Source organism: Rhinopithecus bieti, unplaced genomic scaffold (genome assembly GCF_001698545.2).
Source record: "Rhinopithecus bieti isolate Rb0 unplaced genomic scaffold, ASM169854v2 scaffold_11401, whole genome shotgun sequence".
NCBI classification, from domain to species: Eukaryota; Metazoa; Chordata; class Mammalia; order Primates; family Cercopithecidae; genus Rhinopithecus; species Rhinopithecus bieti.
In genome coordinates, this window is record NW_016807151.1 from 431,142 (window position 1) to 459,130 (window position 27,989).

At 45.0% G+C, this 27,989-nt stretch overlaps 1 protein-coding gene across 1 annotated transcript in view; it reads left to right on the plus strand.

The window, feature by feature from the left end:
• PARP12 (poly(ADP-ribose) polymerase family member 12) overlaps nt 1–27,989 on the plus strand; it is a 39,554-nt gene that overhangs the window by 544 nt on the left and 11,021 nt on the right. Inside the window, exons 2-8 of the mRNA XM_017880362.1 lie at nt 1–166; nt 4,598–4,733; nt 5,486–5,783; nt 7,876–7,977; nt 15,625–15,748; nt 21,017–21,212; nt 24,967–25,108. The exon at nt 1–166 is cut by the window's left edge and continues 29 nt beyond it. Of these exons, the coding sequence (XP_017735851.1) occupies nt 1–166; nt 4,598–4,733; nt 5,486–5,783; nt 7,876–7,977; nt 15,625–15,748; nt 21,017–21,212; nt 24,967–25,108 (1,164 nt within the window). The remainder of the gene's footprint in view (nt 167–4,597; nt 4,734–5,485; nt 5,784–7,875; nt 7,978–15,624; nt 15,749–21,016; nt 21,213–24,966; nt 25,109–27,989) is intronic.

Here is a 27,989-nt window from a genome sequence, read left to right on the forward strand (position 1 = left end):
GGGCGGGCAGCGCCGCCGCGGCCCAGGAGCGCGTGGTGCTGGCCGCGTCGCCGCTGCGCCTGTGCCGCGCGCACCAGGGCTCGAAGCCGGGCTGCGTGGGGCTCTGCGCGCAGCTGCACCTCTGCAAGTTCATGGTCTATGGCGCCTGCAAGTTTCTGAGAGCCGGGTAAGGCGCCGCGCCGGGAGTGACGGCGGGCGGAGGCCCTTCGCGCCCACAAGCACTTCCAGCCCGTTTGGGAGTCCTACTTGAAGTTTGAGCATACAATTCGGTGGCTCTGCCCTGGCCTCGCCCCGTCATACACTAAAGGGAGCGTTTATTGAGCACCTGCTGAGTACCTGGCACAGTGCGAGGGACTCGGGGTCGAGTGGGGTCCTCTAGACGCCTAGGGAGAGAGAGTGATTTACATAGAGCGCGGTAGTGCCGGGTGTTCCCCACCCGGGTGTGGCCGTGTGGGGTAGGGAGGTAGGGAGGCGGTGGCCTAGGGGAGTCCACGACGCTGCGGGTCCCCCCTTGCCAGCTTTGAGAGCAGACAATGAAGGTTTTCTCTGCCCAGCAGCTGGAAGAGATCTTTAAACCCCGTTCAACCCTATTTATCTGCTTACAAACTGGAAAATGCAAGCTCCCTGCCATCGCCCACATGTCCTGGGGCACTGGTCCCTGCCCACTCGGTACCCTTCTGTGCCTGAAACACCCCCCACCCCCCAGCCTGCGTATTTCTGGGAGCCTGAGCATTTCTGGGAGCCTTTGCCTGGAGTGCCCTTCCTGCTCTTGGTTGGCCCTGTTTGTTAATCCTTCAGGCCTGAATCTAAAGATCACATCCCATTTGAGGACTTTTCCTCACCTTACTCTTGGTCACAGGGAACTGTTTGTTTTCCTCATGGCACCCACCTGCCAATAGAATGGAAACTCCCTGAGGGCAGAGGCCCTAGCTGTCTCCCCAGCACTTAGCGTCCATGTTCTGTGCATAACACGTGGTCAGTGGGATGTGTGGAAGGGATTGCTGAGGTTTATGTCTAAGAATTTGGGCCTCACCCTGAAGGTGATGGGGCAGGTAAAATGGCAGGAGAGAGCAACCATCAGGTTTACATTTTAGGAAGTGTTAGGTAGTGGTGTGGGTGCCAATTTAAGGGAGGATGTTGTGGGGAACCACTGGGAAGCTAGTCATGTAGGATAATTCCTTCCTCCCCTGCTCCCTCCTTTCTTGCTTGCTCCCTGGTGTGTGTGTGTGTGTGTGTGTCTGTCTGTCTGTCTGTCTTAATAGAGTAGATATTTCTTGCTCATGTCAGGCCCAGCAGTGAGCATGGGGTGGGGGGCCTTGATCCATACAGTCATTCAGGGATCCAGGCTGACTGACCTCCGCTCGGTGCCCCTCAGCGCATGGCTCTTGAGGTCAGCCTAGGTATCCAGTTCTAGGGGGCTGATTGAAAAGAGAGTTGCATGGGAGGTTTTTGTGGGCCAGGTCTAGAAGTGGTGGATTTCCTTTCACCCACATCCCGTTGACCAGAAGCTGTCTCGTGACCCTGTCTAGATGCAGGGTGGCTGGGAAATGTAGTCTCTAGGAAGCAGCTGTCTGGAAGTATCCAGATTAGAACTTTGCAAGGGCTGTGTGTGTGAGAAATTTGGGAGAGGTGAGTTGGTGACGGTGTGGTGAGAGGATATCACAGAGGTGATGACTCTTCAGTCTCTATTCCTACTGTGGCATGGGTGTTGTTCACTGAGAGAGCAAGAGAGGGTTTTAGTTTGGAAGCATGCGCAGGAGGCAGCTGTTCAGGTCAGAAGCTTGGTAGGAAGGTCAGGGCTCCAGTGCGCTGGGCTGGTTTGGGAAATACTGGGTGGTGTGTGTTGTGGCTGCAGCCCCAGGAGTGGATTAGATCTGAGGTAGAGTCTGAGGCCCGAAAAGAGGCTGAAGGTGGAACTCTGGGGAAATCAGCCTTCAGGGATGAGGCAGTCCAGGGGAGGGCAGGGAACAACAGCCCACGAGGAAGAAGGCACACAGCAAATAGTGGCTGGATGGAGCCACTCTTAGGGGTAACTGCTGGATCTGTTTAAAGTTCATATTTGGTAAAATAAAGATGGCAGCCCTGTTCTTAAGCTAGTTACCAAAATGTGGCTTCAGGTCTGACTTGTCTCAGAAATCTGGAGTGTGATATTTACTGGCTCAGATGACCTTGAGTTTTCTTCATTCTTCAGTTTTTTCTTTTCTTTGTGGTTTACACAGGTGAATTTCTTGAACCTTCCATTTCTGACTCACTTTAGGGAGAGTAGGTGTGGTTGGCTGCACTTCTCTGCTTCCCCTGTGACTCTGCTTGTCTTCCTGAACTGCAGGGTCAGTTCTTTTAGAAAAAGGTCATCAGTCCTGCTGCAGAGCTGGTACGGAGTCCTGGGTCCCTGGCTCTTGGTCCTCAGCTCAGGGGGCAGTGAGCTTGGTGGTCTAGGGCACAGTCCCAAGATCCAGCCCACCTTGTTTCAATCTGGGCACTGCTCCTTGCTAGCTGGTGGCTTTGGGCAAGTGACTTTACCTCCAGGTCTCAGTTCCCTCATCTGCAAAGTGGAGTTAATGATATTACTCCCCTCACAGGCTGGTTGAGGACTGAATGAGTTAACTCATAAAACATTTTGGCAATCCCCGATACTTGGCAGTTGCTCAATAAATTTTAGTAGTCGTTATCATTGTCACCATCAGTCATCATTACACTTATTAGATATATTTGGCTCTGGCAGCACCAAATTGTTTGCCTCTCTTCTGGAATGTTCTTCCTTTCTCCTCTTGCTGTCTCCTCACCCTTTAAGTATTCCACTCAGACTTTATGCCATCCAGCGTGCTCCCCTGATTTCTTCCCCAGTTCTCTCCCAGCCCAGACTGGCTCAGGTGCCCTTCCGCTCTGCGCTGACGGATTCTGACCACAGCTGACATTGCACTTGCCACTCCATATCAGAGTCCCCTCTATGTCTATCACCTCCACTAGATGAGGGAAAGAGAGCAGGCAAGGATGACTTCCGGGTTTTTGGTCTGTGCAGTGGGAGAGGAAAGTTGCCTTTTACTGAGCTGGGGGATTCCGTAAAAGGTGCAGGTGTGGGGTGGATTGGGGTTTAGCATTCTCCTGAGATGTGACATAGGAGGCATGGCAGTGCCAGAGTCAAACAAATGCTTTTGGCCTTACTCTTCTGGGTCCTGGTGACTCAGACAGTCATTTAAAGGTTTATCTTTGGGTTCTCAGGGCATGGTGCCAGTATCTGGCTCACCCTGGTGCTTATCAGATACTTGTGGATGGAAAGAATGGAGGAAGAGAGCAAAAAAAAAGAACTGGGTTCAGGGCTGTGTGTGTGTGTGTGTGTGTGTGTGTGTGTGTGTGTGTGTGTGTTTATACGCCTGCATACATGCACGTATGTAACCTGTAATGATAAGATGCCGTGCTTGTTGATTCAGCCTGTGGTTAACTGCTTACCAACTGACTGCTGTGCAGTAACTCCTCTTTGTCATTCTCATCAGATGCTTGCTCAGAGGTGCTGTCCTGGGCCTTAGACCTTGCAAGGCCCCATCTCCTCCTTGGTAAATTGTTGTATAGACATGCTGGTTTTTCTTTTCTCTTTTTTCTTTTTCTTTTCTTTTCTTTTCCTTCCTTCCTTCCTTCCTTCCTTCCTTCCTTCCTTCCTTCCTTCCTTCCTTCCTTCCTTCTTTCTTTCTTTCTTTCCTTCCTTTCTTCCTTTCCTTTCCTTTCCTTTCCTTTCCTTTCCTTTCCTTTCCTTTCCTTTCCTTTCCTTTCCTTTCTTTCCTTTCCTTTCCTTTCTTTTCTTTTCTTTTCTTTTCTTTTCTCTTTCTTTCTTTTCTTTCTTCTTTCTTTCACAGAGTCTCGCTCTTGTTGCCCAGGCTGGAGTGCAATGGCGTGATCTTGGATCACCACAGCCTCCACCTCCTGGGTTCAAGCGATTCTCCTGCCTTAGCCTCCTGAGTAGCTGGGATTACAGGCATGCACCACCTCGCCCAGCTAATTTTATATTTTTAGTAGAGACAGGGTTTCTCCATATTGGTCAGGCTGGTCGTCTTGAACACCTGACCTCAAGTGATATGCCCACCTCAGCCTCCCAGAGCTCTGGGATTAGAGGTGTGAGCTACCGTGTCCAGCCTACATGCTGGTCTGGTGCTTATAAACACTATCAGGAAGTGTTTCTGAAAAATTGTCATGAAGACTGATTTTAGCAGCTTTCAGTTTGCCAGCACTGCCATAACAAAGTCCTAGGAGGCTTAAACAACAGAAATCGATTTTCTCACAGTTCTTGAGGCTAGAAGTCTGAGATCAAGGTGGCAGGGTTGATTTCTTCTGAGGCCCCTCTCCTTGGCTTGTAGATGGCCACCTTCTCACCATGTCCTCACATGGTCTTCTCTCTGTGTGTGTCTGTGCCCCAATCTCTTATTATAAGGACAGTAGTTATGTGGGATTGGGGCTCACCCTATTGACCTCTTTTTAACTTAATTACCTCTTTAAATACCTGCTTTCCAAATAGAGCCATATCCTGAGGTCCTGGGAGTTAGGACGCCAACATAGGAATTTTGAGGAGACTCATTCAACATATAACACCAGCTCTGCTTCTTTGCAGGAAGAACTGTAGGAATAGTCACAGCTTGACAACTGAACACAACCTGAGTGTGCTGAGAACTCATGGCGTTGACCACCTGAGCTATAACGAGCTATGCCAACTGTTGTTTCAGAACGACCCCTGGCTTTTGCCAGAAGTGAGTGCCAGGGGAAGTCTGGGTTTCACAGCTCCCTGGGGATGTTCCTGTATCTTGGGAAATGTAATGACTGTGAGTGGAATGGGTGGGCCCTTAGTGGTCTCTGGTCTGGTTCCCACATGCAGAAATTTGGGATGTGGAGCAGAAGGAGCAGTTGATTGAAGTTCAAGGGTCAGTTTTACCAACAACCCAGTTCCACAAACATATGTGCCAGATGCCATGGATAGCTGTGTGACTAGGGCTGATTCTTTAACTTCTCTGAGCCTCTCAGTGTGCTCCATTGAGAAATGAAAGGGTGGTATTTGGCCTTCTCTAAGATGCTTTAAGCCCTCAGAGCCTCTTTGACTTTGAATTGTAGAATAGAGAACTCAGAGAAAACTGGGGCCTGGGGAAGGGAGAATTGATGAGTCAGTGGGGGAAGAGTATAGGTAGATTGTAGCAGTCCTTAGGATGTAGCCATTTGATTTGCATCGTCTCATGTGAAAGGAGCAGCTATAGTCACTTTGAAGTTCTTAGATTTTCCCAGTGGAGGGGCTGCTTCTGTGCAGTCTCCTTTCCACTTGGTTCCCATTTTAGCCAAGGGCATTTGTTAGCAGCCATCATCTAGAGTGAGGGATGTTACAGCTGTGTTCTGTGTGGATGATGGAATCACAGCTTGTGAAGCCCCTTTCTCTCCAGTGGACTGGCCACTGGGGAGGTGGTGTCATGTGAGACCTTCCTGAACTGGTGGTTTTTTTCCTGTCTGTCAACAGATTTGCCAACATTACAACAAAGGAGATGGACCCCATGGCTCTTGTGCCTTTCAACAACAGTGCATCAAGCTCCATATCTGCCAGTATTTTTTACAGGGGGAATGCAAGTTTGGCACAAGCTGTAAGAGATCCCATGATTTCTCTAATTCTGAGAATCTGGAAAAATTGGAGAAGTTGGGTATGAGCTCAGACCTGGTGAGCAGGCTGCCTTCCATTTATAGAAATGCACATGACATCAAGAATCAGAGCTCTGCTCCCAGCAGAGTGCCTCCTCCTTTTGTCCCACAGGGGACTTCTGGTAAGGCTGGTGGGAAGGTAAGGCTGGTGGGGAGCATGGGAGGTCCTGGACTGGGGGCTCCCGGATTCCAGCTAGCCATTACACGGAGTGTGTGACTTTGGGCAAGTCTGGTGCTGCTTTTAGTAAAATGGAGTTGATGATACTTTCCTAACAAGGCAGGGGGTGCAGGGGTGAAATCATAGACATGATCAAGCAAGCCATCCTAGACAAATGTGAATTGGTATTGATGGTGAGTGAATTCTGAATAGGCCTAGTCTGCACTGAAATGGGAGACTTGGCTCCTCCCCCTGTGCAGTCACCCCTCTCTTCACCCCCACGAGAGCATGTCCTTCAGGAAGGAACCCAGAGTTAGGAATGCTGTGCTCACAGCTCTGGGGAGCGTCCCTTGTGTTGTATTCTGATTTTACAAAATGAGTGAAAGAAGCATACCTTAATTATGGCATTGGCTGTATTCCTGCCATGAATAAGTAGAGTTTTTGAGTCATTGTAAATTCGTCTGCTTTGTTCCCTGCTCATCTCCAGCACCTAGACAGTGCCTGGCCCACAGTCGGTACTCTGGTGTTTGTTGAATGAATGAGTGTGCTAGGATGCTTATTTTTTTAAAAACACTGTCAGGTTTAGTGACAGGCAAATTTCAAGCAGAAATTTTTATTTAATAAGCATTTCTTGAGTACCTGTTGTTGGGCAGATGAATGATGTGGTCTGTCATGGAGATTATGATACACTGGCATCCGTTGGATTTCACAGTATCAGCTGTTGGCTGGCCGTTCTGTTATCCACTCTTTCATTCAGCACCTTTGTGTGCTTGCCACATGCTGGGCACTGTCTTGGGTGCTGGTTATTCCTTGGCGAAGCTGAGACATGCCTCCCCTCAGAGCAGAATCCAACCCGCTCAGTTAGCTGTAGTGGTGGCTACAGTTTTAACAGAGCACTTCCTAGAATGTCAGTTGCATGCCAGGACTGCCTGCAAACAAATGCACCACTCTAATTGTGCTTGACTTTTATATTTAAAAGTTGTCCATTGTATTTGTTTTTTCTTTACATTGTCTTCAGTTATGTTTTGTTGATTTCTTTCAGTTGTAGGAAGCCTAGAAGTAGACAGGTTTTGTATTAAATAGATCTTTAAGAGTATCTTAAAGCCTTGAATACAGTTGGATTACAGCCTTGTCAGAGAGGGAGGAGGGATCCACTGCCCAGTGATACCAGCTTCAAGGGCAGTCACCATCGTGGGGAGAGAGGGAGATGACCTCCGGGGTCCCATAGACCTGGATTTCGAGTGAAGTATCTCAGGGGCTTATAAAAAGAAAAGGGAAGATGAATAACAAAATGACAGGTGACACTAAATAGGGATTGCAAATTAATTTTATGTGTTCATTTGGGGGTAGCTGGGTGAGAGTAAATGTCGTAGGTAAAGACTCATTGGCATAGTGCTAGTAGAGATAAACTAGAAAGGATTTATGTGCCCTTTTTATATTAAGATCCTGATAATTAACCTAAAATTTATTAAAGGGGCTTCATTTTGAAATGTGGACTTTGTATTTATTACTCTTTTTTTTGGTATTAGTACCCAGTTCTGATAGTTCATTAATGAATATTTGCTATATAGCCTCAAATCTAGTTTATAAAAAGTAGCCCTCTGTTTGCCCTCAGGGGTCATCAACTTTAGGCATAGAAGGAATTGTAAGATGCCTCAACATGTAAGACGGTGGTTCTCCCCTTATTACAAAAGTGTCCCAAGCCCCACCCCTGGAGGTTCTGATTAAGTCTGGGGTGAAGTCAGTCTATTGCAGAATCAGGCACTTGTGTTTTTAAATGGGTCTTCTAGTGAATTGGGTGGACAGCGAGAGTTGAGAAAGGAGTCCCTTCCTGGAGTCCTGGATCTGGCAAGCAGCTAGCTGTGTGGCCTCAGGCTGCCAGCCTGTCACTAAAAAGTAGAGGACCCACCTGTGTAGGAGCACTTTCACCCCAAACATGATAGGGCTTTGTGAGCTTGCCTTGCCCACTTTTGTGCAGAGAGCTGAATGAATCCTCTTTAACTCTCCTTTGTACCCCATGTCAGAAGCTGACATATGTTTGTGGTGTTTCTTTGCAGAAAGAAAAGACAGTTCAGGTTTTGTGTCCCCAAACACTCTTAGCCAGGAGGAGGGTGATCAGATCTGTCTGTACCATATCCGGAAAAGTTGTAGCTTTCAAGGTAAGTTGGAGGAGGCTCCTTCATCCCCCTTGTGGGAGGGGTAACTGCTTGTTATTCCCAGAGCTGTGCTCTGAAGTCACCCCCTACCAAACCTCTACCCCATCCAGAGAGGATCAGGGCTTGGCACTTTGGCCAAACCAATTCTGAAGGTATTTTGTTGGGGAGTTGAAGATGGTAGCAATTCTTTGAGTTTTTAGAAATTAAATGTGGATCATTTTTGGGAACATAACTGGTTCATGCACCAAATGAGTGTCAAGTATTGAGACTTGGTCAGCTTAGCATGAAGTCACAGACCTGCACAGGACAGGGAACTGCTCAGCCTGGTGGGAACAAAGATAAGGGTAATGATAGGCTGAGAGCTCCCTTCGAAACTGGAAAGGACTTCACTGTGAAGGAAACACTTGTGTTAGCTCTTGGAGGATGAGTAGTTGTTTAAATTGGGGGTTTCTTCTGTATTGATCCAGTGAGCAATCCAGTGATCTCTCTTTTATCAGAAGCAGCAATTCTGGTGTGCATGTGTGTGTCTGTATTTTCACTAAACCTTTGTTTTCTTCTTAAATGCTGTCCTGGGCTTTGACTGAAGAAAGGTTTGTTCTCAAATTTGGTGACTCCCCTTGACAACCACCAAAACTTCTTGGTTCATTTTCAGTTTTTAAAAACTAGCTAAGCAATTCATGAATAGTATCACTCTGTAAAACAGTTCAGTAATACAGAGTGAAGCCTGAAGTTCTCCATCATCTTTGCCAAAAGGTAAACACTTCCTGTGTGGTTGTGATATTTGTTTTACCTATTTTTAAGCAGATAGGAGCATATGATAATGTTATTATTCAACCTGCATCTGAACATTGTATTTTGGAGATTTTTTTCCATGCCAGTATGTGAAAGTCCACCTCATTTTAAAAACAAGTGTGTAGTATTTGATTATAATGATGTTCCATTGAGCATTCAAGTACATATATGTGAGTATTTCCATAGATAGATTCTGGGGAATGGAATGATAGGTCAAAGAACATGAGCTCTATATATACATATATATGTGTATTCTGAAAGCAATATTATTGAGCTGTAGTTTTCACAAGATAAAGTGTACCCATTTTAAATGTATACTTCTGAGTTTTGCTAAGTATATATGCTCATATAACCATCTCTACCATCAAGATATAGAACCCCCTCCAAAAACATTGTTTTGTGCCCCTTTATAATGAATCCTCACCCCTAGTTTGTCACCCCCAGGAAATCCCTGATCTACTTTTTGTCACTATAGATTAGGTTTGCCTTTTCTAGAATTTCACATAAATGGAATCATAACAGTGTATTATCTTGTGCCTCGCTTCTCTCATTAGCATGTTTTTGAGATTCAGTCATGCTGGCGTATGGATCATTTGTTTCTTTTTGTTGCGCAGTAGTATTCCATTGCATGATTGAATACAATTTGTTTATCTGTTCATATGTTGATGAACATTTGGGTTGTTGCCAGTTTTTGGCTTTTACAAATACAACTTCTATAAATATTTATGTATACGTTTTCATGTGGATATATGTTTCCATTTCTCTTGGATAAAGACCTAGACATAGTTACTGGGTTATGTCATGTGATTGACTTTGTAAGAAACTGCCAAACTGTCTTCCAAAATAGATAATGATATTTTATGTTCCCACCAGCAACGTATGAGAGTTTCAGTTATTGTATATTCTTGCTAACACTTGGCATTGTCTTCTAAATTTTAGCCATTCTAATCAGTGAGTGATGATGTTTCATGGTTTTAATTTGCATTTGCCTGATCATTAATGATGTTTAACTTTTATTTACATGTACTTTTGGGGCATTTGTATATTTTCTGTGAAGTATCTACTCAAATCTTTTGCCTGTTTTTTATATAACAGCTTTACACACACACACACACACACACACACACACACACACACACACACACGGTCTTCAGAAAGTTCATGGAAAATGCATATTATGAAAAAATTAAGGATGGAGTTCAAAACTTTTGCACCAAAATAAATTCATACTAACTTGTAATAACATATCTGAACAGGATCTAGTTTGAGGCACTAAGAAGGATAAGACATCAATTTGGAAAGAGCCCCTATCAAAGCAACATCAGTTTTGCTGCAGTTGAAGCAAGAACAAATATCAAATTTATGGTGACTCTTGGGTGGCAGAATGACGAAATCATTGATGCTTTGCAAAAAAGTTTATGAGGACAATGTCCCAAAGAAATCAGTTTATAAATGAGTAAGTCACTTTAAGAAGGGATGAGAGAATGTTAAAGATGGAGCTATCCACATCAATTTGTGAGGAAAAAATTAATGTTGTTTGTTCCTTAATTGAAGACCAGTGATTAACAGCACAAATAGTAGCTGACACCAGACATCTTGATTAGTTCAGTGTATACAATCTGCCAGAAAAATTAAAAATTAAATTTGAGCAAACTTTCCACTCTATGGGTGCGAAAACCATTCTGCCTGGATCAGCTACAGACAGGAGCAGAACTTTTTTGAATGGAAATTTTAAACAAGTGGGATCAAGATCCTGAAGCATTTCTTGGAAGAGTTGTAACAGGAGATTGGAACATGGCTTTACCAGTAGGATCCTGAAGACAAAGCAATGGATCCTAAAAGGGAAAAGTGGCCCAGTCACAGCAGAAGTGGTCAGGAGCAGAAGTCACAGCAACAGTTTTTTGGGTGGCTCAAGACATTTTGCTTGTTGGCTTTCTAGAGGGCCAAAGAGCAATACCATCTGCTTATTATGAGAGTGTTTTGAGAAAGCCAAAGCTTTAGCAGAAAAATGTCCGGAAAGCTTCACCAGAGGGTCCTTCTCCACCACCACAAGACTCCTGTTCATTCCTCATCAATCAAGGGCAATTTTGCAAGAGTTTCAATGGGAAATCTATAGGCATCCACCTTACAGTCCTGATTTGGCTGTTTCGGACTTTTTTGTTTTCTAATCTTAAAAAATCTTTAGGCCGGACATGGTGGCTCATGCCTGTAATCTCAGCACTTCAAGAGGCCGAGGCAGGTGGATCACTTGATATCAGGAGTTCGAGACCAGCCTGGCCAAAATGGTGAAACCCCATCTCTACTAAAAATACAAAAATTAGCCGGGCGTGGTGTCACATACCTGTAATCCCAGCTACTTGGGAGGATGAGACAGGAGAGTTACTTGAACCCGGGAGGTGGAGATTGTAGTGAGCCGAGACCATGCCATTGCACTCTAGCCTGGGCAACAAGAGCGAAACTCTGTCTAAAAAAAAAAAAAATCTTTAAAGGGCACCCATTTTTTTTTTTCAGTTAATAATGTAAAAAAAAAGACTGGATTGACATGGTTAAATTCCTGGGACCCTCAGTTCTTTATGGGTGGATGAAATGGCTGGTATCTTTTACAAAAGTGTCCTGAACTTGATGGAACTTATCTTGAGAAATAAAGTTTATATTTTTTATCTTTTAATTCCATTTTCCATGAACTTTTTGAAGTCCACTTATATATGTAATATTAACACAGAATTGGGCAGCCATCATCATAGGCAATATGAAAACATTTTCAACACCCTCAAAGTAACCCTGTTTTCATTAGCAGTCAGCCACCATTCTTCCCTCCCTCCAGCTCCTAATGACTACAGATGAAGGTTCCGTCTCTATAGATTTGCTTGAATATTTCATATAAATGGAATCATACAGTATTGGTCTTTTGTGACTGTTATACCCATTTTTATTGGGTTGTTTGATCTCTTATTATTGAGTTGTGTTTTGTATGTGATTTATACTGAAGGTATATCCTCCCAGTCTTTCATGTTTACTTCCTTTATAGTGTATTTTGAAGAACAGGTATTTTAATAGTGATGTCCAGATAATATATTTTTTTCTTTCATGGTTTGTGTTTTTTGTGTCCTAAAAATATTTGCCTATTCTAAGCCTACAAAATGTTTTCTTTTATGGTTTTTTCCTAGAAGTTTCAGAGGCTGGGCTTTTAGGTTGAAGTCTAGCTGTGAATGCTTGTTCTTTTAACTCTGATCATTCTCCTTAGGTATCGCTGCTTCTGTGTGAGTTGCTGCCTCTCTTCGAATTATTTTCCTTCATGTGTTGAGTGATTCTTGGTTGTCTTGTCACGTTGGTGCTTGAGAATCCCGTATGCCTGTTGGTTGATTTCCATGGGGCTGATTTGCATTCCAGGCCCTCATTCTAGTGATGGTTGGGAAGAGGCAGAAGGTTCTGCTTGGTGAAATGGGAGGCTGGCATGCAGCCTAGGACTGGGATGGGGGCTTTGGTGGCCATCTCATTTGCTTTTCTCTCACTGTAACTCTTACATTCACACTTAGTTTAACTAGGAAGCGCACAGCAAGCTTCCTTCATGCAAGCAAGTTAGGGCAAGGGAGTGCCTGTGCCAGGGGCTCCCATTGTTCTCATTATGATTGGCCTGGGTATCTTTCTTGCTCCTGGCTTCATCAGACTGAATCTGTGATGACCCCAGATATTTTCTACTTCTGTGGTGTGTTCTGCATATTTTGTCTACATTTTTCTCTCTTCTTTTTCTATCTATTTGATTCTCATTGCTCCATAGTTCTAGCAATTCTTGAATAATTCTGATCTTTTGATGGTATTTTTTATTGTTTTCCAGTGCTTTTGGATTTATTCTTCTCTCTGGCCTGTTATTTCAAGGACTATAGGGAGGAATTGCTGGGGTGGATATGGTATTTTGTCTGCCAAATTGATTTGATTTCTATGACTCACCTCCTAGAAAGCCCCTGGAATGCCAAAGTGAGGTAGGGAACTTTAGAAGTAGGGAAAAGAAGTTGAGAAAGGGGACAGGAAGACCAGGACAAGGGAAGGGACCTTATGTCTCTACCGCTGTGTTGGGACTAGGCTCTCACCAGCTGCTGTGGCTGCAGTGCCTTACGTGGTGCCTCCTGTCCTGGGCACCTTCCAGCTGTGAACAGTGTGGTCTGTAGCTCAACTTTGATTCAGAACGGAAGTCTCAGGCCTGCTGTTTGATTGTAGTGCCTTCCCCTGGCCCCCAAGTCCTTCCTGAGGAAGCATCAGCCTGGAGGGCCCTATGGAGCGCACCTTCCCCAGAATGTGCCTGCTTGCAGGGAGAGCCTGTCTCAGGCTGTCCATAGTACACCTGTGCCTGGGGTTTGTAGTTAAAGCATTTGAATACTGGGATGCCCTGGGGAGACCTTCTGCTCTCATCGCTGATCATTTCCTCTAGTGCCTTTCAGGGAGGGGACAGGAACTCGTTGGTCATGACCTTGGACCATATCTATTTTTGTCTCTCCTGGCCCAGCCCCTTAATTACCTGTTGTATACACACCTGGTTGAGAGAGTCCAAGAGGTTCCCTGACCTAGTGAGATGTCCATGTTCAAACTGGACAAGTTAGTCACTGGTGTGGCTATGTCCAGCCTTGTTGAACTTAGAGAGTTTCCTTGCTTAGGTGTCTCTACCTTGTTCCCTCTGTCCTCTCAGCCTGGCACTCTCTTCTGCCCTGTCTGCTCCGCCCAATACCTGGTCTGTGACAAGCCCAGGCACCCTCCCACCCTCCTCTGTGGTACTTCCCCCACCATGGTGCTTTTGCAGAGCCTGGGAAAGAAGTGGCATTGAGATGTGCCTGAAAGAATGCACACGATTTTAGAAAATTTTAATTTTTTTCAAGTATCAAATTAGCTAGTTTCATTATTATTTTGAAATACAAATTAAAAATGTACAAAGGACACTCAGTAAGAAATAAGTCCCCCTCACACCAGTTTTCTCCAGAACTCAAGTCCCCTCCAAGAAACTGCTGTAATTATCCATTCCTTGAATATCCTCCCATCGAGACTTTATACATGTACAAGGGTATGTGTCTGTTCAGTTTCCTTATTACACATGCACACTAGCATGGCTTTCTACCTTTTTCACTTAATTAGATGTGTAATTTTTGGAATAAAATGACAGAAGTCTTTGCTCATAACTTTGTCTCTAGCTACCAACTTCCCTCTGCAAGAAATAATTTGTGCATGTGTGTGTTTAGTGAGAATATCCCTAATCATATTTTTTTCTATTTTTTACCCAAATAGAGGCATTCTGTACCTTGTTCTCTATCTTTCTGCCTTAGAGCAGATATCTTGGAGGTAGCCAACTGCATGTCACAGTACAAAGAGCATCTCATTCTTTTTCTCTCCTTTCTCCCTCTCCTCTCCTGACGCTCCTCTGGGTGGATGTAGCTGAACCTCACATAGGCTGTTGACAGGTAGGGAGGGGGTGTGGGTGGCGTTCCAGGTGGTGGCAGGCACCAGCAAAGGCAGGACAGGCAGCGTGTGCTTGGAGTGATGAGAGAAGTGAGTATCTGGCTGCCCAGGAGAAACATGAGGTTGGTGAGGGGAGTAGCTCACTGGAACCCATAGGTCTGGGCCATTGTGTGGATGTTGGTGGGAGTGTGTCAAGGAAGGAGTGAGCATGTTGTTAGCCAGAAGAAGCAAGAAGCCTGTAACCATGCTGCTGACCTCCCTTCAGTTGCACGTATTGGGTTGGGATGGATTTCTGGTAGAGATGAATCTGGCTCCATCTTTGCTGTGATCTCTGCCCATCCACCTGCCACGTGGAGAGTGATATTGAGGAGTCAGACTGCCCCCTGCAGTGATGAGACCTTTGACTTTCCCATGATCAGCTTCTTACTCTCATTAAATAAAATTCATAGATGATATAAACCATCAACATACATATTTCTAAAAAATTGCTAGGTGTGGTGGCTCACGCTTGTAATCCCAATACTTAGGGAGGCCAAGATGGGTGGATCACTTGAGGCCAGAAGTTCGAGACTAGCCTGGCCAACATGGTGAAACCTTGTCTCTACAAAAAATACAAAAATTAGCTGTGTGGTGGTACACACCTGTAATCTCAGTTACTCAGGAGGCTGAGATGGGAGGATCACCTGAGCCTGGGAGGTTGCGGCTGCAGTGAGCCGTGATTGTGCTACTGCACCCCAGCCTGGGTGACAGAGTGAGACCCTGTCTCAAAAATAAAAATATAGTAAGGTCCTGTTAAAAAGTGAGGCATAAAGAAGGAAGATGTATGTCTTAGTCCATTTTCTGTTGCTTATAACAGAATACCTGAAACTGGATAGTTTATAAAGAAAAGGAATTTATGTCTTACCTTTATGGAGGCTGAGAAATCCAGGGTCAAGGGCCTGTATCTGAGGAGTGCCTTCTTGCTAGTGGGGACTGCAGAGTCCTGAGGTGCTGCAGGGCATCACATGGCAAGGGGGCTGACCATGCTAGCTCAGGTCTCGCTTCCTCTTATAAAGCCAGCAGTTCCACTCTCATGATAACCCATACACCCATTAATCCATTCATCTATGACCCAGTCACCTCTTAAAGGCCTTACTGCTCAATACTATCACATTGGCGATTAAGTTGTAACGTGAGTTTTAGAAGGGACATTACTATTACATACATCATAGTAATGTATATAATGTATATAATAAAATACAAAAAGTGTTTCCATATCTAAATGCTCAGACACGCCTGCACTGAAAAAACAGACTCCACCACACATTTTCAGAATGTTCCCAGGTCAGCGGGCAGCATCACACCTGTTGACAACCACAAGGCTGGGGCATGCTGCGTATCGCCAAGCTATCTTACTCCTTTATGTTTTTATTTCAGATAAGTGCCATAGAGTTCATTTCCATTTGCCGTATCGATGGCAATTCTTGGATAGAGGCAAATGGAAGGATTTGGACAAAATGGAACATATCGAAGAGGCATATTGCAATCCCAAAATAGAAAGGTAGGAAATATGTCTCTTATCTCTGTTTTGTGCCTGGGCTTCTGTGTGCGGTGAAGGAAGTTTAGCTTAAACAGCAGTGTTTAGTTTTGATAACCCTTGCGCGCATGTGTGGCTGTCAAACACACTCTCTCCCTCTCTCTGAGCAGCCTAGTCTGGAGGTAGAAGCTGGGCTGGAATTGGAAGTCAGCGTTCGTACTGGCAGTTTAGTGGCTTTGTTCTCCCACCTCCCTCTCCTTTCAGACAGGAGCAGTGGGGAAAGGAGATGCTACCAAGACAAGTATTAAGTTCTCAATTATTTGGTGCTGGGATTGATCATGTACGTCTATACTCATTATTACAGAAAAGCGAGAGGTGATTATTTCTGTTTGTGAAATTTTAGCCTTTGGCCTATACAGCCATACCGCTGAACTGCTGTTTATGGTTTAATCTTTAACTTTTTTTCCCCCAAGCATGTCCTAGTATTTTCCCTCAGTCAATTCAGAGTAAACAGGGGATTCCTGGATAGGCTTCTTTTCAAATACTTAACATATTTTGCATTGAACTTGCTGAAATATGTTGCCAAGAAGAGAATTTGAGCCTACTTTTTGAGTGTATAAAATAAATTTCCACTTAGAGTGCAATTATGTGCAAATTGCTATTGGGAAAGTATGTGAAACCAATTATTCCTGTTAGGAGGATTAAACGGCTCACATACCACCGCAGGCTTTCTTTTTGAGGCAAAGTTTACACACAGTGAAGAGCCCAGATATTAAGCATAAAGTTCATTGAGTTTTGACAAATGCATACGCTTGTGTAGCCAGCATTCTGATTGAGATACGGATCGTTTTCCTCACCCCATCTCCTTCTAGTCAGTGCCCACTCCCATCATTCACCACTGTTCTGACCTCTGTCACCACAGATCTCTGTCTTGCCTGTTCTTGAACCTCATATAAATAGAACCGCACGGTATGTACTGTTGTGTCTGGCCTTTTTCACTCAAATTCTCTACCCTCCAAATGGGCAGACTGCAAAGTCAGACACTTCCTGGCAGAGGAAGCACAAATGGCCAATTACATGTGGATCTGGATTTATTTCTGCCACTCATTATAATTGTCACTGTGACCTGCTTTTTGTATATTTCTTTTCTCTTTCTGATCTTCTCTTAGATTTGTTTTCCTCATTTGGTTTTCTACCTTTACTAGTTTGGACGTTATAGACTGAATTTTTATTTTTTCAGTGGCTGCCCTGGAACTCTAAACAGACTCTTTATGTTAACAGACTTTTAGCTGAGCTTAAGCCAATCAGTGCCTTTTATCATTCTGTCAAACAATGAAAGAACCTTGGAATGAAATTCTGACTAGTTTCATTCAAACTTATTTACTAATTATGTAAATTTGGCCAGATTACTTAATCTCATTTTACCTTAGTTTTACTATATGTTAAGTAGACAAAATAATAGTTTCTACATCGTAAGGTTATTTTGAGAATTAAATGAGTTAATATACATAAAACACTCAGAACAGTGTCAGGCACATAAGTTGTGGGTCGAGCACAGCAGCTCACACCTGTTATCCCAGTGCTTTGGGAGGCTGAAGTGGGAGGATTGCTAGAGGCTAGGAATATACGACTAGGTTGGGCAACATAAAGAGACCCTGTCTCTACAAAATTTTTTTTAAAAAATTGACTGAGCCTGGTGGCGCATGCCTGTAGTTCCAGCTACTCAGGAAGCTGCAGAGGGAGCACCATTTGAGCCCAGGAGTTTGAGGCTGCAGTGAGCTATGATTGCATCACAACACTGCAGTCTGGGTGACAGAGCTAGATCTTGTCTCTATTTAAAAAAAAAAAAAATGCACTGTATGTGTTGCTGCTATAATATTTTTAATCCCAGAGGTTAGAAATTCATATTGTTTTAGGCAGTCAGTATTTGTTTAAGTTTACACAATGATCATTTTGTTTATTACTCAATATTCCTTTGCTCACACTTTTCCTTGTTTATCATTTTCCTTCTTTAAGTTCTTCTGTTGGAGGTTGCTTTAGTGAGAGTCTGGAGGTAATTGTGTATTTTGTTAGTCTGAAAGAGTTTTTATTCCCTTCTCGTTTTTGAAAGATAGTTTTACTGGGTATTTTCCCTCAGCTCTTCAAAGACAATTTCATTGTTGTCTGGATTCCATTGCTTCTACTTAGATAGAAGTTAGCTATCAGCCTAAATCGCGGTGGTATTAGTTCACTTCTTAGGGCTGCTGTAACAAATTATCATGAACTTGATGTCTTCAAACAACAGAAATTTATTTTCTCACAGTTTTGGAAGCTGAAAGTCCAAACTGAAGGTGTTAGCAGGGCCTTGCTCTGTCTGAAGGCTTTACAGGAGGATCCTTTCTTGCCTCCTCCAGGATTCTGATGCTTAGAAATCCTTGGCATGCCTTGGCTTGTAGACGCATCACTCTGATCTTGGCCTCCATTGTCACAGGCATTTTTCCCACGTGTCTGTGTTCAAATTTCCCTTGTCTTAAAAGGACGTCAGTTTTGGATTAGGGCCCACCCGAATCCAGTATGACCTCATCTTTTTTTTTTTTTTGAGACAGAGTCTCGCTTTGTCGCCCAGGCTGGAGTACAGTGGCCGGATCTCAGTTCACTGCAAGCTCCACCTCCCGGGTTTACGCCGTTCTCCTGCCTCAGCCTCCCGAGTAGCTGGGACTACAGGCGCCCGCCAGCTCGCCTGGCTAGTTTTTTTGTATTTTTTAGTAGAGACGGGGTTTCACCGTGTTAGGCAGGATGGTCTCGATCTCCTGACCTTGTGATCCGCCCGTCTCGGCCTCCCAAAGTGCTGGGATTACAGGCTTGAGCCACCGCGCCCGGCAATGACCTCATCTTAACTTGATTATATCTACCAGGACTGTATTTCCAAATACGATCACATTCACAGATACCAGGGGTTAGACCTTTACCATACCTTGTTGGGGACACAATTCAATCCCGTATAGTAGATAGTCTATTTTTTCTTTCTGGCTGCTTTTAATATCTTGTCATTCTTTGTTGCTGTGCAGTTTCACTAAGATCTGTATGTGGATTTAAAAAAATTTATGCTACTCATATTTTGCTGTGCTTTCTGATTTCTTCAGCCGCGATCTCCTGAAGTATTCCTTCTCTGGAATTCTCATTAGATATATGGTGAGGTCTTCTCACTTCATCTTTTATGTCTTCTAACTTCTCTTTTATGCTCTTTCTAAATTCTGCCACATTTCTTCCCCTCAGGCTGTCAGTTCATTAGTTCAGCCTCTTCTGAGATGCAGTGTGTCCCATCGAAGTATGATTTTTAAATTTCAATTAATTTACTTACGTTTAAAATTTCTAAGGCTGGGAGCAGTGGCTAACGCCTGTAATCCCAGCACTTTGGGAGGCTGAGGAGGGTGGATGGCTTGAGGCCAGGAGTTTGAGACCAGCCTGGCCAACATGGTGAAACTCTGCCTGCATTAAAAAAATACAAAAATTAGCTGAGTGTGGTGGTGCATGCCTGTAATCCCAGCTACTCCTTGGGAGGGTGAGGCAGGAGAATCGCTTGAATCTGGGAGGTAGAGATCACGGTGAGCTGAGATCATGCCACTGCACTCCAGCCTGGGTGACAAATAAATAAATAATAATAAAAAAGGAAAAGAAAAACATTTTGGAGGGAGTGGAGGAGAAAGAAAAAAATAATGAATAGTGAAAGTTCTGTTTTTTTTCTTAAATTTACCCAGTCAATTTTTATAGTCTCTTGATTCTCAACTCATACTTTTGATGCCCAATTCCTTTTTAAAAAACACATCATGTATATCTGCATCTGAGAATACTAATGTTTTTAGTTCAAGGTGGTCTGATTTTGTTTTTGCTAAGTGTGTTTGTTTCCATGTTTTGTGATTGATTTTGAGCTCATGTTTGATGGAAATTTCTTTGGAAATTTTTTTTTTTTTTTTTTTGAGATGGAGTCTCGCTCTGTTGCCCACGCTGGAGCGCAGTGGTGTGGTCTTGGCTCACTGCAGGCTCCGCCTCCTGGGTTCATGCCATTTTCCTGCCTCAGCCTCCCGAGTAGCTGGGACTAGAGGCACGTGCCACCACCTCAGGCTAATTTTTTGCATTTTTAATAGAGAGAGTTTCATCATGTTAGCCAGGATGATCTCGATCTCCTGACCTCGTGATCCACCCACCTTGGCCTCCCAAAGTGCTGGGATTACAGGCGTGAGCCACCGCGCCCAGCCTGGAAATTCTTTTGAGGCCTGAGTTGAAGGTGAATTCCTCCACAGGGGATTTGTGTTTGCTTCTCTGAGAACTGCTACTCTGGATCTTCTTTGCAGCTAATTCTCACAAAATATGAATCAGCCTAAAACTTCTGTGAGGCTTGAGTGGTTTATGAGTTCTCAGAGGAGTTTTTTCCTCCTTTATCTATAACCAACATTAATACAGGCAGGTTTCCTTGCCAGATGTCTTTGCAAGGCAAGTCCCCTCTCCAGTCCCCCTTTACTAAGGTGGGTCATCTTTTAGGTTCCTGGTTTTATGCAGAGGTATCTCTTGAGATTCAGCCCTTACTCAGATCCTACATTTTTTTCCTGTTTCCCCTTTGCGGCCAAAGCCTAGGCTCTCTGTCATTACTCATCGACACTGCCCTGGGATAGCTGCTGGCTCTTGCCCTCCCCTCCGCTCTCCTGTTTCGTACCTTCCTTTGGTCTTTAGGCAGTACTGCGTTTAGAAAGGGAGCGCGTCTTGGTGGCTCAGGTGCAGGCTGTGCAGCCCACGTAAAAGCCCAGCTCACCTGCTGACTAGCTATTTGTCCTTGAATGGGTTTCTTCACCTTCCTGAGCTTCTGTTTTCCCGTTTGTGAAGTGGAGATAATAGTCTCACTCAACCTCATAGGGTTGTGAAAATGTCATCGCCTAATACATGTAAAGTGCTTAATGCAGGGTCTGGCTCACACAGTAAACAGTATGTGTTAGCTATTGTTATTTTTGGCTTCTAAGCACTTCCCTTTCTTGCCAGCTCAGCAGTGCATTTTAAAAAATAATGTTTTCACCAGCATCTTCTGCATTTTGTACTGAGAGGAATTTTCATCGTAACTAGTCTCCCATATTATCTTGATTTTGATATTTTTATTCCTCAAAACTGATCTGAAAAAGCAGTTTCCCCTACCTCTGGAAACTTTTTAAAAAATATGCATGTCACATTTACTATTCGCATCTCCCAGCTGTATGTTCTCAAGCTGAGGGACCTGTGTCTGCTTGGCTGGTGGGATTTTCAGTCTGCTGCTGTTTTCTTTTGTAGGATCCTGTGCTCTGAGTCAGCCAATACCTTTCACTCTGATTGTCTGAACTTTAACGCCATGACTTACGGTGCTACCCAGGCTCGCCGCCTCTCCACAGCCTCCTCTGTCACCAAACCTCCACACTTTATCCTCACCACTGACTGGATTTGGTACTGGAGTGATGAGTTTGGTTCTTGGCAGGAATATGGAAGACAGGTAAGTGTGATGGAAAGAGGGTGTTTTGTCCTGAGGATCCGTAAGAGAGGAGCCAAGTAAAAGCCCCCATATTGTTGCCAGGTGCATTCTTGAGAGAGCTGAGGATCCCCAGGTCCCAGTGTGACTCACTTGCTTTGAGAGAGTTATGGCAAAACTAGATAAGTTGAAATTTATTTGTATGAGCTTTCATCTTTGAAGAGCTTCCATCTGTTGGCTCATGAGAACTGAATGACAAATTTGTAGTGAGATCAAGTTTCTTCATTGGTTTTATTAAATGGGATAGAAAGATGCTTCTCTTGTTGAACAGGTAACTTAACCCCAGAGCTGCTGCCTATGTGTGCAAGTGTGTTTGTGTAGCTGTGGTATAGAAGTAAAGGCTTTTCAAACCGGTTGTCTGCCATTTCTGCAACTTTACAGAAGGTAGGCAAATATAAGAAAATTGATTTACACCATGTGTAGATTTGGAATCCAAGCCAAATAACAAAAAATAGCTGCTGTCAATTATTTGCAGGTGTCTGTTGATGGGTCAGATTAAAGGGAGTCCCCTGGTCACTTATAGAAGTACAAGTTTAGGCCGGGCATGGTGGCTCATGCCTATAATCCCAGCACTTTGGGAGGCCAAGGCGGGCAGATCACTTGTGGTGATCTGGCCAACCTGGCCAACATGACAAAACCCCGTCTCTACTAAAAATACAAAAATTGGCCAGGTGTGGTGACACACGCCTGTGGTCCCAGCTACTTGGGAAACTGAGATATGAATGAGAATCACTTGAACCTGGGAGGCAGAGGTTGCAGTGAGCAGAGATCGCACCACTGTACTCCAGCCCGGGCGAAAGCGAGATTCCATCTCAAAAGAAGTACAAGTTTAGGGAAGGCACCATTGATAAAGAACATCCCCTCCAAAGTGAAAATTGATAGGTATTTTGCACTCTTCTGGGTTTTAAGAGGCTATATTGAAGCTTTAATTTCTTATTCTTAACTGCACTCAGAATGCCCTTTTCCTCTGGTCATCCTCTAATATCAGCTCCATGAGGGCAGGGACTTTAGTCTTTCTTTTGCCCCTTTGTGTCCTGTGTGTGGAATGATGCATAGCCGGTCCTCAGGAAATAGACATTGGCTGATGGAAGGAGGAGGGTGTTGCTGACAGTGTCTCGTTGTTCAACTGGAGATGGTCACTCTCAGCGATGGCCTTGCTGCCTTGCATTCCTTCCCTTCCCCTCTGCTCACCTCCTCCCCTCTTGCCGGCACCAGCCTCTCCTTGCTTGCTGCTCTGCCCTGCCTGCCTTTCCCACCTGTCTCCCTCCCATGATGAGCGGCCTGGGACTCTCTCTGACCTGCCCTGTGGGCCTCATCCAGATAAGCTCTCTAGGTTTGGTCAGGAGTGTGAGGGGAAGAGGCGGTGGCATGACGAGGAGGGGGAGAGGATGACTGCCCAGTCACGCTCCAGGAATCCCGGCTCCTTGAGTTGGAGGGACAGATGGCAGGTGCAACACACTTAGCAGATGTGACCATCACTTTCATTTTGTTTGGCGATCTGTCCGGCTTCTTGGGGAGACCCCTGGTTGCTGAATGAGATGACACATGGGCAACCTATGCAAAAGTAAGGTTCCCTGGTGGTGTCTCATCACAGCTTTGGGGGTTGGGGCCGTTCTCCAGTCAGCCAACACAGAGCATGCCCCATTCTCTCCTGTGCTCCTCCTCCTTTGTGGCAGTGCAGAAACTCATGGCGAGCAGTTTGAGAATCTCTGGGGACGAACCGTGTGGATGTTATTGTTATGCCACGTGCTAGTGGGGGCGTAGAAACACGTGTAGGCTTGGTGGCTTCAGGCTGGACAGCCTAGGATGATCTGGTTTTTCTCATCCTCCCTTTCCTACACGTTTCTGATGTAACCCCACATTTAGGTTTCTTTTTTAGTTTTCTGCTAATTGCCACTTCAAAACAGTTTTCTCTTGATTCCCAGAAAAGCTAAGTTTTTTCTGTCTGAGCTCAAGAAGTACTCCAACATTTCATGTCAAAATCAGACACCTGCTGGTCCTGCCACAGGACATGTGGGAATCTGTCATTCGTTCCACATCTCACTGGTGCCTCCAGGTGCTAAACCCAGACCTTTCAGCTTAACACATAATATGGCTGCCATTGTTGGTTTCTTCTTCCAAACCTCCCACTGAGGGCAAAATAACTCTTTACTTTTTGCTTTATGCGCATCCACCTGCATCTTCCCTCCCGCTGTGACCACCCATCTGCAGGGATTTTGACTGGAGGCCTGGGGTGGGGGCAGGACGCCTGCATCTGACTGCTGCTTCTCCTCTCTGTTTCCCTGATTCAGAGCTTCATTTTCTCAGGCCCAAAGGGAAGGGGTTGTTTTCTTTTCCTTTCCCCTTGTTGTCAGAAAGGGATTTTTATACCATGTCCTCTTCCTCCCTGACTCTAGCTTAGTGGCTTGGTTTTGAAGGAGGACAGAGTTCAGAGAGAGAAACTTAGGCACCACTATGAGACCGTAAACTAGGAGGCTGCTTTGCAAACCATTATACCTTGTAACACCCACCCCACGTGGTTCTCATGGGCCAACTCATTGTCATCCCTCGGGCTTGGGCCCTGACTCAGGTGTCTTTTTCTTCCAAGAAACCTTTGCTGGGTCTCACCCTTCCTTGGTCATTCTTCGTTAACCCTGTCAGCATCTAGAGCACCCGTGAGACCTGTGTGGGACCTTGTGCTTGAGGCTTTGAAACATCTGCGTACTTTTTGTTACCCTACTCCATTGCTGGACTCAGTTGCCCAGAGGCATGGATGAATCTTGTCTCACTCATTGTTCTGTTAGTAACACCTGAAGCTTGTGACCTAGGAGGACTAGGATGGTAGCAGTAGCGGGAGCAGGAAAATTGATAGGGACAGAGGGAGTTAGTTGGTTATAGGTTCAATAACTTTAATTTTAGTTGTCAATGTAATGTCAAATTTAGTAAGAACAGTGAGGATAATAGTAACATTTGTTATGTTTTGTTCTGGACACTGTGCTAAGTGCTCTGCATGTCTTATTTAAATGGTTTCTGCAGCCCTGTGAGGATGATATAGTCCTGTTGTGTAAAGGGATGAATGTGGCCTAAGTACTATTATTCATGTTATAAGCTCGAGATAACGGAGGCTCAGGGAGGTTAAAGTAACTGGCCAAAGTTATAGAGCCAGCAGGTTTGGGAGCCAGAATTCAAACTCAGTCCATCCTAAGCTATGAGATTTCCTGTAGGTAATTGTGGAAGAATAGGGATTGAAATGGATAATTAAAAAAATAGATGAATGCTCCCAGGGACCAGAAGAACAAAACCTCTAGGAAGAGGACCGAGCTCTGATTAAAGGATGGTTGGAACGTGAATAGACGGCTAAGAGCAGCCTGGCTTGGGCTGTCCAGTCAAGCAGCACTTGAGAAGTCACTGTTGCTGTTCTGCTGGCATTTGAGTGACTGTCGCGTCCTCTGTCCTAGGTGACTTGAGTGCCCTCCTCTCCGTTGCACCCATCCCTGTCATCCTGCTCAGCAGGACCCATATTTACTGCCTTGTTTTTGCTAGGGCGGCTTCAGGAGAGAGTCATGTTGCCTCTGTTCTGTGCCTCCCTCTCCTGCCATACCATGCTCCCTGGTCTCCCTCTTCCCCACCACAGGACTGTCCGCCGTGAGCATCTCTGAAATGTGGCTTGGGTGCCACCAGCGTCTTTCCTCATCACGTGGTTTCTTGCCTTCATAAAGTGTCTGGCTTTCCATCGCAGGGCACAGCGCACCCTGTGACCACTGTCAGCAGTAGCGACGTGGAGAAGGCCTACCTGGCCTACTGCACACCGGGGTCTGACGGCCAGGCAGCCACCTTGAAGTTCCAGGCCGGAAAGCACAACTACGAGTTAGATTTCAAAGGTATCTTGTGCCCCTGCCCTCGCCCAGCAGAGCCTACCTGTGTTGGCTCTGTCCCTACACCTTAACCCTGGAGGAGCCATGTGCACACACTGAGGGCCCGGGTAGGTACAGGAAAGAAAAGCAAGGTATGCCTGTGTAGAAGGGGAGACAGACCTGGAGACAGATGACACTGGCCCTGTGCAGTGGAAGAAGAGCTGCATCGAGAGTGTGAGGAGAATGGACCCCAGGAGGGGCAGGAGCCCCAAGTGTGGAGGACAAGCAGGGTCAGCATGCATGCAGGGTGGTTGTCCTGCTGTGCCCACGGACTAGCTTGAGTCCCTGACAGGTGTCCGAGGAGCTCCGTCATGCAGTGTCTGCCTTTTCACTCCCTGCTGCAGCAGTGCTGCTGTCATCTTTTTTTTTGAGACAGAGTCTCGTTCTGTCACCCAGGCTGGAGTGCAATAGCACGATCTCAGCTTACTACAACCTCTGCCTCCTGGGTTCAAGTGATTCTCGTGCTTCAGCCTCCCGAGTACTTACAGGCATGAGCCACCACACCTGGCTAATTTTTTGTATTTTTAGTAGAGACAGGGTTTCATCATGTTGGCCAGGCTGGTCTTGAATTCCTGTCCTCAAGTGATCTACCCCTCTCAGCCTCCCAATGTGCTAGGATTTCAGGTGTGAGCCACCGCGCCCAGCCTGCTGCCATCTTTTCTGTAGGCAACTTTGGAGTTGATGGGTTTAATGGATGATAGGACACAGAGTAATTAAAAGTCCCTGGGAAGCAGATTTTCATGCACTCATGGTGTCCTGAGGCTGGGGCTGAAATGTTTCTTCCTGGTTGCCTTACAGACAGAAATAGGCCACCCTTTGGCCAGTTCCTCCAAGCAGCTGATTTGTGAGAATTTTTTTTAGTTTTAATTTTGCTGTAGTTTCTCTTAAGCCATTTCCATGTGAGTGTATCGGTCTCGCTTTTTTCAGTTCCGTTTTGCCTGTATTTCACATTTTAAACTCTGAGTCCTTCTGAATGTTCAGCGTTTTATAAGGGAGTAAGTGGGCCTTCCTTTAAACACGGGTTATGGTTTTGTTTATTTTTGTAGACCTTTATTCTATGTGGAGTATAGCAAAGTATCTGGTGAATTATCCTGAAACCACTTTGGCTGTCTGTTTCTGGCCTTGGTTTTGCTTCTGGTTTTGTGGCACTTGTGGTTTTGCTTAGGGTACATCACTGCCCCCTTAACATGCCCTTACAGAGAAGTTCTCCTCTAGAGTGCGAACTGCCTCTGCTCTGCTGCATAGCGCCAGCCACATGTGGTCTGGTTTGCTTTCCATAGCCTGACGCACACCAGTGCATGAAAGGGGACAGTGAGAGCATAGAAGTTAATCAAATCAGGACTGCCCTAGAGGTTGGGACTGTGTGGAAAGCACGCATCTAACTGCTGCTGACAGCAGTCTGGAATATTTCTTTTAAATATCTGGAAAATATCAAAACAGATAGATCAGAAATGTCAGATACCACCTTTATCATTCCCAACCTAGGCCACACCCTGGGGACATAACAAAACCTCATGATAGGGATGGGAAAGAGCACACACGTGCAGTTGATAGTTCCTGCAGACTGACCGAAGCCCATTTGAGTGGGGATAATTCTTCTTTTGAGTGGGGACAATTCATCGTCTTCCTCTTCTTCTTCCTCCTCCTCTTTCTCCTCCCCTTTCTCCCCCTCCTTCCCCTTCTCCCCCTCCTCTTCCTTCTCCTCCTTTCTCCTCTTCTCCTCCCCTCTCTTCTTCTAACAGTATCCACAAAAGAAGCTTGAGATGAATTGGCTTCTTCCCCCACAACTTCACTACTGAGTATAAAGCAAGTCTCAAAGCAGACTGCCACACACATTAGGAAGCAAGTGCACTTAAAACACACACAAAATAGCCCAAATGAGTTGTTTTGAAGGTTTAGGGATGATTCAGTTCTGCCCTTTTAGGGATTCTTGTCGTAAATGATTCACTCAAGGCAAATGGCAGTATTCCAGAGGCAGAATTCTAGCATCCTGTTAGGTGGTGTCAGACGGGGCAGAATCCCCCAAAGACAGGCTGTAGCCTAGGGTATCCTCTGGAAGGGTAAGTTAGGGAAAAGGCCTCACTTTACTCTGTCCATAGAAGGGTAGGGAATGTGTCTGACACATTTAGCCAGTCCACATATCTTGGCTCACTTTTAATTTCACCAGTGAAAGCCATTTAAGATTCATCACAGAGGGCCGGTAGGCCAGTAACACCCATTTAAATATGCCAGTGAGAATGGTCTTGTTGGGCGGCTGAGTGGTGGGTAACAGAAGGGGTCATGGTTGCTGCATCTGGATCCTGGGCTCTGAATGAGAATGTGGGTGGACCTCCAGGAATGGTGACCATCTCAGCTGCAACCTAAGAGACACACACTTGGATAACCATACAGTTTATGCTCAAGTGCAGTAAGGCTAATTTTGGACATCTATAATTTTTAATATTAAAATGTTTTGTAAGTGAAAATAAAATTAGCTGGGCATGGTGTCACACACCTGTAGTTCCAGCTACTTGGGAGGCTGAGGTGGGAGGATTACTTGAGCCGGTGAGTTCAAGGTCTACTTGGGCAACAAAGCACAAGACCCCATCTCTTAAAAAAATAAAATAAATAAATAAAAAAGAAAGGAAGTAAGACTTGAGAGGGTTTTCTTGGCAGGCAGAGACATGACAAATCCTTCTAGGTATTTATTTTTCCACTTGAGGGGCCAGTTCCCCCACCCCAAATCCTCAGGATGAATATGGGATTCTTGAGGGTGGGGAAGCAAGAAATGTGCTTATTAAAGATATTATTGGTTTAGAAAGGTTGATGAATACTGCCATAGTTTAACTAAAACAAAGTCATAAAAGTT